The following is a 15636-nucleotide window of genomic DNA, read 5'->3' on the forward strand; positions in this document are numbered from 1 at the left end:
ACTGTGTTCAGAATCAGGTCTCAAGTTTAATAGGCTAAAATCGCTAAAATATCATGGGAACCTGTTTAGAAGTAGTCATAGTAGTTCATAATCCCTCAAGTTTAATCCATCTATTTTCTCTATTTTCCTCAAACCCGGTCCTCCGATTTGGGCAATTATTTAATGAGGAGATATAAATGCAATTCTTTGATTCGGACAATTCTTTGTCTACTTGCATACTGAATGTCTATTATGCATATACCTTGTCCACAACTTATTTTCATTGAGATTAAACTGTACTTTTGTAATTTAATTTGAGTAATCTGGAGGTTTTCTAAAATCATTTCAATTCTCATCTCCTTGCAGAGTATTTCTTTTTTGTGTTTACCCTTACCCTGCTGACTTCAGTACCAGTTGGTACACCTTCCTTCCTTGCTTACTGGTACAAGTTTTAAGAGCTCATAAAGTTGAGACGTGGTCTGAAACCAGAATTGGGTTATTAAAATTTGAAGTATTCAAATTACTAGTTTATTTTATAGAAATGTAGTCCATATGGTATGTGGTTCGTATTACTAATTTATAAGTGAATGTAGTAGAAATGTTGTATGGTTGGTATTAAAAAAAAAAAGATAGATGTTAAGGGTCTGTAGTTTGCAGATCTTTTTCTGATGGCTAGCAATTCAAAACAAACACATGAGAATTTGCAGGAGCATAGTTGGATGATAGAGAGCATGTGTATTCTTTGCAAAAGAAATAGAGAGATGACACAACATATATTCCGGGAATGTCCTTATATATTGCAACTATATGCCGGCCTGATACCGACAAGACCGAACTAGGAGTGGCCACAAAAACCAGAGATTGAATTAATGGATTTTGACAAGGTGGAAAAACTTAACCAGTCACAAAAATCGGCACTTCTGATTATGCAGTTCGTGGTGTGGCGAGAAAGATGTGCATGTTTTTAACGACTCTAATAATAACACAGATCACAGATCAATTGCTGGAGGAGATCCTTTGGCAGTTGAAGTATTTTGAAAAATCGGTACAGCTGGTACAAGGGCTGGACGGTACAGACTGATCATGATTGACAAACTGCATAAACAGAGAAGGGAGTTTGGAGAATTCACTACTGCTGGAGAAGAGGCACAATTTACAGCACTGCAAGAATGTACCAGGCAGCACCGGTACGGATTGACATGCATGGAGATAGAGTATGCAGCGGGACGGAACATAACAACTACACAAACTGGTAAATACAAACAACTACAGTTGATGGGGAAGAGCATAGTTACCGGACTGGTACAGGGGACTACTGGTACAAAAGAGAGAAGATGTACTTTCAAATGTCCTTTACTGGTACTTGAATAGAATGTGTATATTGATTAGTTATATCACTTATAGGAAAATTAAGCAGTATTTGATACTTGTTTCAATGCATTTGGTCTCTGTGCAAGAATGGATTTTAGTTCTACTTAGGGTTGAATTGGCTGATAATAGGTTTAGAGAAACAACACTGAAGGAGTTGATTGATTTACGAAACAATATTCAATCGGTGAAGGATAAGTTGGTTGAAATGGGTAGTTTGACAATGGAAATAAAGTAGACGATATTTGGAAGGAGGGTAAAATTGAGAGTCTTCCTCAGGAGTTGGTTCAAAGAAAGGGAAAAAATGTAGCTTCCACTTCATCGTCTTCTAATGAAAGTTTAAATTCACATAGTAAATCGAAAAATATTAAGTTGGACCATCAAAACTATTAGCTGAGAGAAAGGAGGGAGGAGAGTATAATGGTCATATCTTATTAATTAATATTGTTTAGTAAATTTTAAGTGTTAACTTTTATTATTTTATTGTTTTTGGATAAATTTGTGACTTTCTATAATTTTGAGGGGAAAATATGTTATTATAAACTTTTGAGGGGGAAATACGTAATATTAAAGTTTTTGAGGGGGATACATGAAATTCCCCCTTTTTTTTAAATCTCAACAGTAGTGAGGATTCCATCCGGCAAGTTGCACGTACACAAACAGAATTATACAACCGTTGTATCGGCCAATTCACTATTCACCAAATAAATGCAAATATTGTAGATTACATTATCTCGAGAAAATCCTGAGAAGGCGGCTAATGCAATTCATTTTCTGTACAAAAAGGCTGACTGCCTTTTTATCTTCTATATACTCCATAGAATTGATCAATAGAGATGTTCCATGATTTGATTGATTTGACAATAAGCCTGCTTGACTGACTTGCATTCGCCATTTATCTCCTATAGCCGCCAAATGGTGTTTTTCAAAGTTGAGAAAACAAAAAAAAAATTATTATCATTAACTATTATTATAAATTATGGCAGTCTTTCACTGATAATCATGAAATTAATTTGTAGATAGTCTTATGCTTATTATTATTAAAAAGTTCACTTATCAAATATTAATTAATTTTAATTTTGATATTTTTTAAATTTTATACAAACAAATGACGACATAATATCATGAATATTTTAATACATCAAATTTATCTAATTTATAAATCTATTTTATCAAATAATGCAAGATTTCGGTGAAAAATGAAGGTCTTTAGCGAATAAATACAGCATAATTTAAAAAGTCTTATGAAATTATTATTTAAAATAATATTGTATTAATCGTCGATGATCTTGATTATTTACCGAGGACACTATATATCATTATAGTATAATTAATGAGACTTATCAAATCGCAATTTTGAAATAATGAAACTATTAATTATTAGGTGTAAACATTTTATATATAACCTAATAAATATCAAAATAAAACGGTTGAATATCAGATAGTCAAATCAGTTTATAATAATAATAAATGTAAGAATGAAAAATTATCATTATTTATAATAATAATAATAAAATATATTATCATGTGGTATTGGGTGGACTCTGGACTGTAAACGTCTGCTACAGTGCTACTCAATTTAAAATGTTGAGATTGGGTGGACTGTAAACGTCTGCTACAGTGCTACACAATTTAATATAATAATAATAATAATAAAATATATTATCATGTGGTATTGACAAAGAAATCAGTAGCAAGAAATTATTCTGCAAAATGGAAAAAAAAGGCTGGGCCATACTTCGACTTCGACCGTTTTTTTTTTCCTACCACTCACAAAAATTGAAATTAAATGAATACCATCCGAAAAATCGGAATTCAGATTCCGCCATGTTCGCACCATGGATCTGCGGACGGATCGCCAATCCGTTCGCGTAATGGATTTGCGGACTGACTCGTTCGTACAGTGGATGTGCGGATTGACCCATTCGCACCGTGGATATGCAGACCGACCCGTTGGTTTTCATTGCTACCATATTTCCAAATATGACAAAAGAGAGTCCGCATGATCCATGGTGCGAACGGGTCGGTCCGCATATCCACGGTGCAAACGGGTCGGTCCGCATATCCACTGTGCGAACAGGTTACTCGAGCTGGTCAGTCCGCAGATCCATTACGCGAACGGGTTGGTGATCCGTCTGTAGATCCATGATGCAAACCTGGCGGAATCTGAAATCCGATTTTCTCGGTGGTATTCATTTAATTCCGATTTTTTAGGATGGTAGGAAAAAAAAAAACGGGACTTCGAGCATGCATGCTTGGTAACTGTTTAGAGGATTGCATATTTTTTCCAAGTTAACTGAACTTTTCATTTTAAAAATCGGACCAAATATTTTATGAAATATTTGGGGATAATATTAATAGAAAATGTATAATTGCTTCAAATTAGTGATTTGAGAATCTGAACGGTCACAAATTTTTACATATCAATTTAAATTTTGAGATATCTCACGAGATGTGAAGTTTGTTCAAGGAGATGGTACTAGTTGAACTTAAAAATTAAAATATAACAAAAAAAAGATTTTAGATCTGAGACTTCATATATTTAAATAAATAATGTTTAAAAAAATATTACATATTATATCACATAGTATTAGTTACATGAATAACATTCTCACTAAAAATATGAGTTTTTTTAAAAAAAAAAAATATGAGACTTTACATATTTTTATGAACAGTATTTAAAAAAAAACATAGTACCGAAGAGATAACTTTATAAAAGAAAATAAGATATGAACTATACTATTATGAGTATGATGTTCTAAATTATGGTTTTAAATTTTAATTATATGTATTATAGATATATCCTATATAATTTAATATTATATTATGAAAAAAAAATTATATTGTTTACTATTATAAAAAACGGACATCCGTATACGTATTCGTTTAATATCCGATCAATATTTGTATTCAGAAAATAAAAGCAGAGATACGGACATGACTTTACAACTATCCGATCAGTTTCCAATCCGTTTGCACCCCCTAGCTCACGGGATCAACTCCAAGTTTCCAACTAACAAACATGAAAATCATAAACAAAGCGGGGGTCTAGACGTACTAGTCAACTTCTTCAATTATATATTGCGGTGGTCATGAATGGATTACCTTTGAGCTTTCCTCCACAATAATTTCAAACAGTCAGACAAATTGACATTTGTAGTTATCTTGATCCTTGGAATTTAGGCAGATTGACCGTAAAATAACTTTTTAAGGAATCAACTTAAATGATATGCCAATATTTTAGTGAAAATGGACCGAACCATAATTTTGAGAAATTCCACTTTTAAGCGCCAATGAGACACTGCTTACTAATTTCACTTGTAGCTGTACGTACTTGTAATTTTTTTTGAGTCGAAGTGAAATATCTTTCAAAAAAATGTACATTAAACATAGATGTTGTAGTTCTAAAAAGTTAAGCGTGTTCTAATTCCTACAAATCATGAGCATACATGACACTAACAGCTATTGGAAAGTATCTCACACCTCTTATGTAGTGTCATTTTCTTATTAGTTGGAGTTAGACGAAGAGTGGCTAAAATCTGGTAGGATATATATAAACCATTTCACACAAACAAACCAGTGAACCACATAATAATCCAATTTTTCAATATAAATATAAACCTCTTTCATCTACTTTATTCCTCACCTTGCTTGAAAGAAAACCAAACACAAACACACCATGGCCACCACCAACACCATAAAACCAATCAAGTGCAAAGGTACTAGCATGCTAATATATCTCATGTGCTCTGATCTCTCTATCTGATTTTCCACAATTGAGCTTGCAATAACGATAAATTTGTCTGATTGTATGGTAACATGTAGCGGCAGTGAGCAGAGCCGGCGGAGAACCGTTGCAGATAGAGGAGGTGGTGGTGGCACCGCCTAAAGCGTATGAGGTCCGGATAAAGATCATATGCACCTCCCTTTGCCATACTGATGTCACATTTTGGCGCATGAAGGCAGGCCCCTTCGCAGTACATCCGATTATTTTCGGTCATGAGGCTGTTGGGTATGTACTTTTTAAAAAAATTTAATAAATGATTAAATTATTATTGTTATTATTTAATTAATTATTATTATTAAATTTTTCTGAGAAAAGGATTTTAGCTATTAGTTTTTATTAGTCTGGTTTGCTACTTTTTTTTTATTTTGATCTGAGTAAAAGGTTAAGGTTTGCTACTTTTTTTTTTTTTTTTTAAGGTTAAGGTTTGTTACTTTGTTTTATTTTGCTACTGGTTTGCTATTACTTTGTTTTTAGCGTTATGCCACTCTAATTTTCTGACATAATCTAATTATGAGATTCCTTTTACTACCTAAGCGGAGTATGGTTACATATTATCACAAATTGAACCCCATCAGTCAAAAGATTTTTGATTAAGAGAACAAGAACTGGAGCAGTATTGTCAGGCACAACCTTGTAAAATATAAGTTCAGGATATCATGTTACAGTACCGATCGATTGTGTCAAGTACCAAAATTTTTAAAATCCCAAAGAAATAATTCCCCAACAAACTTATATATTGAAACTCAATCGGACTGCTATACAGGACGATTGAGAGCGTTGGTGAGCATGTAGACGAGTTCAAAGTGGGTGACCTGGTGGTTCCCACATTCATGGCACAATGCAATGAGTGCATCGACTGCACTTCAGAGCGCAGCAATATGTGCTCCAAACTCGAGTTTCAGGTCAGACATGGCATGCCTAGAGATGGGACAACTAGGTTTTCTGATGCCAAAGGAGAGCCGATTAATCACTTTCTATGTATATCGAGTTTTAGCGAATACACGGTTGTAGATGCTGCGTATGTCACCAAGGTGGACCCTGCAATCTCACCTGAGAAAGCCTGCCTCCTTAGTTGTGGCATCTCATCTGGTAGCTGCACAAATTTATGACAGTATTCGTTTTCCTTTTTGAGTTGTATGGTGTGATTGAGATTAGAAGAATTCTGCCTGAATTTCGTAATGATATATTACTGATGGAAATTCATGATTGAGTTTGTATTATTTTAATGAAGAACTTGTCTTATTTAACATGGTCTTCTGTGCTTTATAGGTGGATAATAATTTATTTTATGATGAGATCAGGCCTCTAGAGTTTAAATGACTCATGTGACTAAATTAATTAATTTAGTTCGGTTACATATCAGGACATGTGAACCGCCAATGTTATTAAATTTATTCCTTTTAATTAGACTTCTAAGAAAGGACCTTCAATTACGGAGGATGATGTTTAGATAGCAGAATTTATCGGTTTCTTTATTCAATGATTGGTTGATTAATTAAATTACGTTTAATTGGATCACAGGTGTTGGAGCAGCATGGAAGGTGGCTGGGGTGGAGGCGGGATCCACAGTCGCCATCTTTGGCCTCGGAACAGTTGGTTTAGCAGTATGTATTACATGTATTTTAATTTTCCATAGGATTTTGACAGGTATTCTTTGCAAAAAGGTATTTATTAATTTGGAATCATAAGGAAAACAGACTATTCAGTTCTCATGTTAAGCCAATTTTCAAACAGGTTCAAAATATTATAAAAACTCAGATGGCATTTATTTTTGAGGAAAAACATGGGTCACGTCCATATTTTATCAAGCTATCCAGTGAGCAGCTTTTACATGAAAATAAAAACAGTTTCCTTGCTCAAAACAGTTGAGCCTGATTTAAGCAAAAGATAAATTTTGAAATAAAGACAGAATATTAAAACAAAACAGAAATAAATGAAAGATTCTAGATTGATGTTACCCCCCTATTTCAAGGCGAGATGAGATGGATTGGTGTCAGCAGGTCCTCTCTCAGTTCTGGTACCCATCTTCCTCCATCTGCCAAAATCCTTGAGCAGAGTTCTTTCCACAATATGAATCGAGATAATAGTAGTGCTGATCTAGTTTGGAGCTCAATTGTGGTATCCAATATCACTTCTGTTGGTAATTTGTTCCCTGGTACGGTAAGCAGATTATGCGTGTGCAGGTCCTGATATCGGTTAATTGCAAAGGGGCACTCATTGAAGAGATGTTGTACAGATTCCAGGTTTGATTTGTGCATGGGGCACCTGTTAACCAGCGTCCACCCCTTTTTAATCAAATTATCAATCGTCAGGATCCTGTAAAGTGATGTTAACCACCCGAAAACCCTGATTCTTGGAGGCACCTTTCACTCCCAGATGTTTTGTTGTCTCGTCTCGTTATGATTCTAGGCCCATCTTTGAGTGCTGCGTAAGCACTTTTCACCATGAACTGTCCGGAAGCTTTCCATTTCCACTATATATCATCGTGGGAATGCTGGTCCAGTGTTGTGCTTTGTAGAAGTTGACGAAGTTTTTGTAACTCTTGTTCTGCTAGGATTGGCAGGAAATGTACGAACATACCCCTGATGTCTTGTGTAGTCACGGCTTGTACGAGTGTTGTTGTTGTGTTGAGTGTATACGTGTAGAGATTGGGTAATTCTATTTTTAATATTTCAAAGCCCCAATTATGCATCCATAGTGAGATGTTTAAGCCACTGCCCAGTATGTGCATGGTTTGTGTGTTTTTTGAAGTGTGTGTGTGAATAGCAGTACCTGTGGTATGAAGTCTGTCACTTGTGAAGTAAAAGTGATGATGTCCTTACATACTGTCTGTTTCGGGCTCTCCCAATGCCATCTCCATTTCATTAATAAGGTGTTATTGAAGGTTCTTAGGTCCATTACTCCCAATCCTCCCGTTTGCTTTGGTATACAAACAAGATCCCAATTGACAAGGCTTGCTTTGCTCGATTGTGGCGAGGTACCATGCCATAGAAACTCAGATTGCATTTTGTTCCAAAAAAATAAAAAAAAATGAAAGGAAAACCTGATGCAGAAAAGATCTGATACTGGTAGAAATGAAATAGAAAACAGAGAGTAAGATAGGGTGAAAAGATGCAGTTAAGAAAATGCATACAAAACTTTTTAAAAAAAATGGCATGAGCTATGGTATCTTAATAATTTTTGAACTTTTATGCAAACGTTTTTAATTTTATTTTCTGTGGCTCTCTACTTGAACCTGGGTTAAGAATCATGACAATTCGTACAAGACCTATGCAAAACAAAATACTCTTACCCATTCCTTAATTTTTTTCAAATTATCGAAAATAAGAAAACTGCATATCAATATAGTTGGCTGTTGGCTGCTGGCTGCATGATTGTATCATGCTCTTGCTCTAATTAGCAATTACACCATACAGAGACAATTATTTTAGATGATTTTTTCCTACTGGATAACAACAATTGTGTTGGTTACTCTTTTACATGTACTTGGATATTTCGAGTACATAATACCAGTTCTTTATGCAATTTCACAGGTTGCAGAGGGATGCAGGTTGCGTGGAGTATCACGAATCATTGGCATTGATTTGAATCCTGATAAATTTGAGCTAGGTACCAATTAATTAATTATTTATGATACCTTTTACTGTTAAGATAATTAGGAATATATTCTTATGTGCTATATGTATATAAGCAGGAAAAACTGTTGGGCTGACAGATTTCGTGAATCCCAGCGAACTTGGTGAAAAATCTATTAGTGAGGTAATGCTAACATACCTATAAAATGCAAAATAATGGTGCACAGAACTCTAATTTGACCTTCATTTTTTGTTCCTGAATTAGGTAATCATAGAGATGACAAAGGGTGGGGCCGACTATTGCTTCGAGTGCATTGGTGTAGCATCAGTAATGAATGATGCATTTAAAAGCTCTCGGAAGGTACAGACTGATTGGCTAGTTCATACCAGAAATATACCTAGCTGAATCTGTGCCAGTTATATATAATATACCAGGAAGAAAAAAAACTATAGCTGGACCAGAATAAGTTCATTGAACTAATATTCTCTTTATTTTTTTTGGTTGACAATTAAGGGTTGGGGCAAGACTATAATTTTAGGCGTGGAGATGCACGGCTCACCATTATGCTTAGAATCTTACGACATATTGAACGGTAAAAGCGTAATGGGTTCGCTATTTGGAGGGATCAAGGCAAAAACTGACATCCCAACTCTTGTAAATAAGTATCTCAGCAAGGTAATTCTTCATACGCTTCTTCAAAAGAAGTCTTTTAGATTATCATTCATCACACAATTTATTCTGTTCAATATGCTGTTAATGAAAATCAAACCAATTTGTAGGAGCTGGAGCTTGACATGTTTATAACACATGAGGTTGGTTTAGCAGAGATAAACACATCTTTTGATTTACTTCTTGAAGGAAAGAGTCTTAGATGCATTATTTGGATGGACAAATGAAGCACAGAAATATAAAATTCTCTTGCCACTCCATTCTCAATAAAAAAAGAATATTTCTAAATTCAGCAAATATTTTGTTAGAAGCCTTAGATGCGTGTTGCCAGAAATGTATCAGTAATTGATGAACTATAATTTCATTTGTCAGTCCAAAATTGTTAGCTTAATTATCAAATAAAAGAGGTATCAAATCTGATATCATGTAAATGTAGTCATACCGTTTTCAATAATGAAAGCCATAGTTCCCGAACAATTAGCTGTGTACCTGAACCTGACTTTATTTAGAACTGTTATGTTCTGTTTCAAGTTTTCAACCGATTTTGAATTGGTTCGTTTTGAGGCACATCTTAGCTTTTCGGTTTCAAGCCATGTTGCCATTACCGGGTCTTGTGATTACAATTTACAAGTCTGACAATGGATGGTTTCACTGGATTACAGAGCTTGATAAGCTGTCATTAGCTCTGTCAATTCCCAGCAAAAATTCAAATGAGTATCTATACACGTACTGGACGGGTTCGGTGTATAGGAATGGGATTGAAATTTTTTTGAACTGATTGTTGGAAGCAATATTGACTTTGTCTCATCAAATGTGCAAACATTAATAAAATGAAAAAAAAATATCAATATTGTTGTTGTCACCAACTAGTGTTTTGCAAACGGGCCGGGCTGGGTGGACCGGGTTAAACCCGGACACGGGCGACATGGACACACGGGTACAACGGGCCGGGTAGCACGGGATTTTTTTTTTCAAAAACCCTACCTTGCCCGTTTCAAACCCGTGCCCATCTCGGGTTCGGGGGCAGGGCAGTCCGAGTTCACGGTAGGCCTTTTTCTTTTTTTTTTCTTTGTAAACCATTAAATTATAAATCAAAATTCATTTAAACTAAAATTTATTTGACATGGTTGCATATTTGAACTCAATAATTTTTTTATAATAAAATATAAATCAAAATTATTAATTATTTTAAAACAATGTTGCTTAAATCAATTACTTATACATAACATCTAATAGATGTACAGAAACACATATGAAATTTTTTTAAAAAAAATAGTTTTATTTTTTTTACATCTTATATAGTTAAATAATACTTACACATATCATTTTTATAGACTTTCAATATTATATGCCCCTTCAAATTTATAAAATATTTTCGGACAGTTCATTTTCATACGGGAAATCAATGGTCGATCTGCAATAAAATCTTTCCAAATCTGTTTTAAAATGATCAAGGAAGAACATTGAATGTAACCAGCATAAAAGTTCGGAAGTTTTATTATCTATGGGCTTCGATCCAACACGAAGTGTTTATGACCATACGATACTTCAATTTTCAATCAACTAGATGGATGGATAAATAAAAAACAAAATTTGATCAAACTTGGATACAAGACAGTAAATGTAGTGTTTTTTAATTTAAATGATTCCGATTGACCAACAGATGATATATTCTCATGCTTCTTCATTAACTCACCAAACAAGAGTTTATGTTTCATGTTATGTATAGAAGATGTGAGTAATGTAAGCAATATACATGTAATGCTATTTAATTTAATGTGTCAAAATCATTTAATTAAGCAATAAATACGTTATAACATTAATTATTGCATAAATTTAATTAATATATGTATAATATAATAGAGGAGGGTTCAAATGCACCCAAATTTTTGTGCACCCAAATGCACCATATCTTTCAAATTTTTTTTCTCTGTTTTCAAAGTCCAAATAGTCAATCCGAACTGTTAGATGCGATCTATATATTAAGATGTGCTTGGAGACCAAATTTTATATTTTTTGGAATTTTTTTACTATTTATTAAACCACTTTGAAAATCGCTGATCCAATAGACCAGAAAATATAAAATTAGCGATTTTCAAAGTGGCTTAATAAATAGTAAAAAAATTCCAAAAAATGTAAAATTTGGTCTCCAAGCACATCTTAATATATAGATCGCATCTAACTATTCAGATTGACTATTCGAACTTTGAAAACGGAGAAAAAGAATTTGAAAGATAGAGTGCATTTGGGTGCACAAAAATTTGAGTGCATTTGAACCCTCCTCAATATAATATATGTATATATAATATAATTACATATAATTATATATAATTTAGGTTTTTGTACAATTATATAATATAATATAATTATACAAAAAGCTAAATTACTCTGTATGCAAACTAAAAAATTCTACATTTAATAATTACACTATAAAAACCTAAATTATACTAAACAAAATACCTACCATTGTACGTATACCATTGAATGAAAACTTAAACTGAATTTTTGAGGCACTAAACGATATTTTTTTGAAATTCTGATGCTTCAGATGCCCGGGGGTGACCCCCGAGAGATATTCGGATTCGTCTCGTCTCTCCCTTTCCGAAAAGTGGTCATACGCGCAAATCTAACTTTTCTAGCCAAAGTTATGACTGTTAAATTTGTTTTTTCAAAAGGTGAACTTTGAAAATTCATAACTAACTATAGGAAAAATCCAAATAAATTGAAATTTGTATCAATTCTAATGTATTTTTGAATGTTCTACATGCTGGTGTAATCACTTTTGCAGTTTGGTCCATGTATTAGTCCAGTTACTAATTTACCAGCAGAGGTCAAATTTTTTATATATATATAGTGTGGCTAATTTGCTACCGGAAGCACTTCGACCGAGGTGCTTCCGGGGCTATATTAGCATATGTGATGTTCAAACAACAAATCCAAATCGATATATGTTTAATCTATATTAAAATCTACTTGGAGACCAAATTTTACATTTTTTAGAATTGTTTTACTATTTATTAAGATAGTTTGAAAATCGCTGTTTTTATTAAAATTCTGCACCATATAAAACAGCAACTTTCAAACCATCTTAATAAATAGTAAAAAATTCCAAAAAATATAAAATTTGGTCTCCAAGTAGATTTTAATATAGATTAAACATCTAACGGTTTGGATTTGTTGTTTGAACATAACATATGCTAATATAGCCCCGGAAGCACCTCGGTTGAAGTGCTTCCGGTAGCAAATTAGCCACACTATATATATATATATATAGAAATAGAGAGTGACTAATGTGCATTCGAATGTATATGGGCCGAAATACATACGGTCCAAATTTGACTTTTCAAAATTCAAACGGTTGATCCGAATCGTTCATCTTGTTCTCCATATTAATATGTGCTTGGAGACCAAATTTTATATTTTTCTGATTTTTTTTACTATTTATTAACTATTTTACAAAATTGTTGATCCAACGGTGGCTGTTGATTTTACTGTTTTGTTAAGCCACCGTTGGATCAATAATTTTGTAAAATACTTAATAAATAGTAAAAACATTCAGAAAAATGTAAAATTTGATCTCCAAGCATATATTAATATGGAAAACAAGATGAATGGTTCGGATCGACCATTTGGATTTTGAAAAGTAGAATTTGGACCGTATATATTTCAGCCTATATACATTCGAATGCACATTAGTCTCTCTCTCTCTCTATAATCACAATTATTAATTTAATCACAATCATAATCACAATCACAATTACAATCATAATCACAATTACAATCACAATCCCAATTACAATTAATCGAATTCAATCGCATTCAATTGCATTCAATCACATTCAATCGAATATAATCGAATCGAATCGAATCGAATTCAACAATTATATAACTTAATCACATTCAATCGTTGAATCGAAAACTTACCCGAGGAAGAGGGAGGAGTGGCAGCGACGGCGGGGGAGGCGCGGTGGTGAAGATGCCGACGAGCGAGGGAGAGGGAGGGTGGCAGCAGGGTGAACCAGTGAGGGAGGGGACGGCTGGGCAGAGGTAAAGGTGGAGGAGCGGCTAGGGTGGCAGAGGCAAGGGTGGCGAAGGCAGGGTGGCCGGGTGGGGCTAGGGTTTTTTTTCTTTTGTTCTGGCGCAGGGACGAAGCAGAGAGGGAGAGAGAAGAGGGTTCACGGGGGTAATAAGGTGCTTAGTGGACCGCCCGGGTTCCAGGTGGTCCAGTTCCCAGTGGATCGCCCTAGCCCCAGGCGGTCTGCTAGGATTCTGGGCCGCCTGTGGGCCTAGCGGTCTGAGTAGATTTAAAAAAAAAAAAAAATCAAAATTCTGGGAACTTCTGTAAATTTTTTTTTTTTTGGGGTATTAAAAAAAATGGCCGCTGCTTGGCTGACTTGCATTGGCCATTTATCTCCTATAGCCGCCAAATGGTGGATTTCAAAGTTGAGAAAACAAAAATAATATTTTATTATCATAAATTATTATTATAAATTATGGTAGTCTTTCACTGATAATCATGAAATTAATTTGTAGATAGTCTTATACTTACTATTATTAAAAAGTTCACTTATCAAATATTAATTAATTTTGATATTTTTAAAATTTTATACAAACAAATGACGAGATAATATCATGAATATTTTAATACATCAAATTTATCTAATTTATAAATCTATTTTATCAAATAATGCAAGATTTCGGTGAAAAATGAAGGTCTTTAGCGAATAAATACAGCATAATTTAAAAAGTCTTATGAAATTATTATTTAAAATAATATTGTATTAATCGTCGATGATCTTGATTATTTACCGAGGACACTGTATATCATTATAGTATAATTTAATAAGACTTATCAAATCGCAATTTTGAAATAATGAAACTATTAATTATTAGGTGTTAACATTTTATATATAGCCTAATAAATATCATAACTAAAACGGTTGAATATCTGATAGTCAAATCAGTTTGTAATAATAATAAATGTAAGAATGAAAAATTATCATTATTTATAATAAGAAAAAAAATATATTATCACGTGGTACTATTGGGTGGACTGTAAACGTCTGCTACTCAATTTAAAATGTTGACCGCAAAAGCTTACGTGTTGACTAATGACAAAGAAATCAGCATGAAAGACGTTACATGGATAGCATGGTTCCCGTGTGTGACGTGGTTAATTTGGAAATTAACAGAGAAACGAACGAGTTTTCAGAGGTAAGATAATGCCTCCGTGGTTGTTAGTTGATAAGATCATTACAGAAGGCGAGCTATGGCAAAAGCATTGCTAGCTTTGAGCAGATTGTATTTTTGTTTCTGTAAAAAATTTCTTGATTTTGTGCTCATGAAGATTGGTAAGTTTGGGGGCTCTATATGAGCATGTAAAGATGGATGTTATCAGGCTAATGCAAAAACACTGGCAGCATCTGTCAGGGAATTTTAAAAAAAAAAAGAAGGCAAAGAAATCAGTAGCAAGAAATTATTCAGCAAAATGAAAAAGAAAAAAAAGGCTGGGCCATACTTCGAGCATGCATGCTTGGTATCTGTTTAGAGGATTGCATATTTTTTCCAAGATAACTGAACTTTTCAGTTTATTTTAAAAATCGGACCAAATATTTTATGAAATATTTGGGGATAATATTAATAGAAAGTGTATAATTGGTTCAAATTCATGATTTGAGAATCTGAACGGTCACAAATTGTTACATATCAATTTAAATTTTGAGATATCTCACGAGATGTGAAGTTTGTTCAAGGAGATGGGTAACAGTTGAACTTAAAAATTAAAATATAACAAAAAAGATTTTAAATCTGAGACTTCATATATTTAAATAAATAATGTTTAAAAAAATATTACATATTATATCATATAGTATTAGTTACATGAATAATATTTTAATTAAAAAAATGATTTTTTTTTAAATATGGAATTTTATATATTTTTATGAACAATATTTTAAAAAAAACATAGTACCGAATAGATAACTTGATAAAAAAAAAAAATCTAAGATATGAACTATTCTTTAATAGTATGATGTTCTAAATTATGGTTTTAAATTTTAATTATCTATATTTAAATAGTAGATATATCATATATAGTTTAATATATATTATGAAATTTTTTTATATTATTCACTATTATAAAAAACGAATATCCGTATACGTATCCATTTAATATCCAATCCGTATTTGTATCCAAAAATTAAAAGCAGAGATATGGATATAGCTTTACCACTATTCGATCCGTATCCGTGTCCAAT

The 15636-nt window shown here is 33.1% G+C and overlaps 1 protein-coding gene across 1 annotated transcript; it reads left to right on the plus strand.

The window, feature by feature from the left end:
* Positions 1-4916: 4916 nt before the first annotated feature.
* Positions 4917-9758, plus strand: LOC144559266 (alcohol dehydrogenase-like 1). Its single transcript, XM_078308280.1, has 9 exons — positions 4917-5066; positions 5173-5359; positions 5898-6223; positions 6656-6738; positions 8668-8743; positions 8829-8893; positions 8975-9070; positions 9224-9385; positions 9490-9758. Exons 1-9 carry the CDS (start codon positions 5027-5029, stop codon positions 9604-9606), a joined length of 1152 nt encoding a protein of 383 aa, XP_078164406.1. The 5' UTR covers positions 4917-5026; the 3' UTR covers positions 9607-9758.
* Positions 9759-15636: the final 5878 nt, after the last annotated feature.

Source organism: Carex rostrata, chromosome 9 (genome assembly GCF_964058835.1).
Source record: "Carex rostrata chromosome 9, lpCarRost1.2, whole genome shotgun sequence".
Taxonomy (NCBI): domain Eukaryota; kingdom Viridiplantae; phylum Streptophyta; class Magnoliopsida; order Poales; family Cyperaceae; genus Carex; species Carex rostrata.

Excerpts from the sequence above, each read along its gene's own strand:
- LOC144559266 (XM_078308280.1), top strand. The coding sequence starts at position 5,027 with ATGGCCACCACCAACACCATAAAACCAATCAAGTGCAAAG. Across the intron at positions 6,224-6,655 it reads TAGTTGTGGCATCTCATCTG|GTGTTGGAGCAGCATGGAAG; the intron begins GTAGCTGCACAA and ends ATTGGATCACAG. Across the intron at positions 8,894-8,974 it reads GTGAAAAATCTATTAGTGAG|GTAATCATAGAGATGACAAA; the intron begins GTAATGCTAACA and ends TTCCTGAATTAG.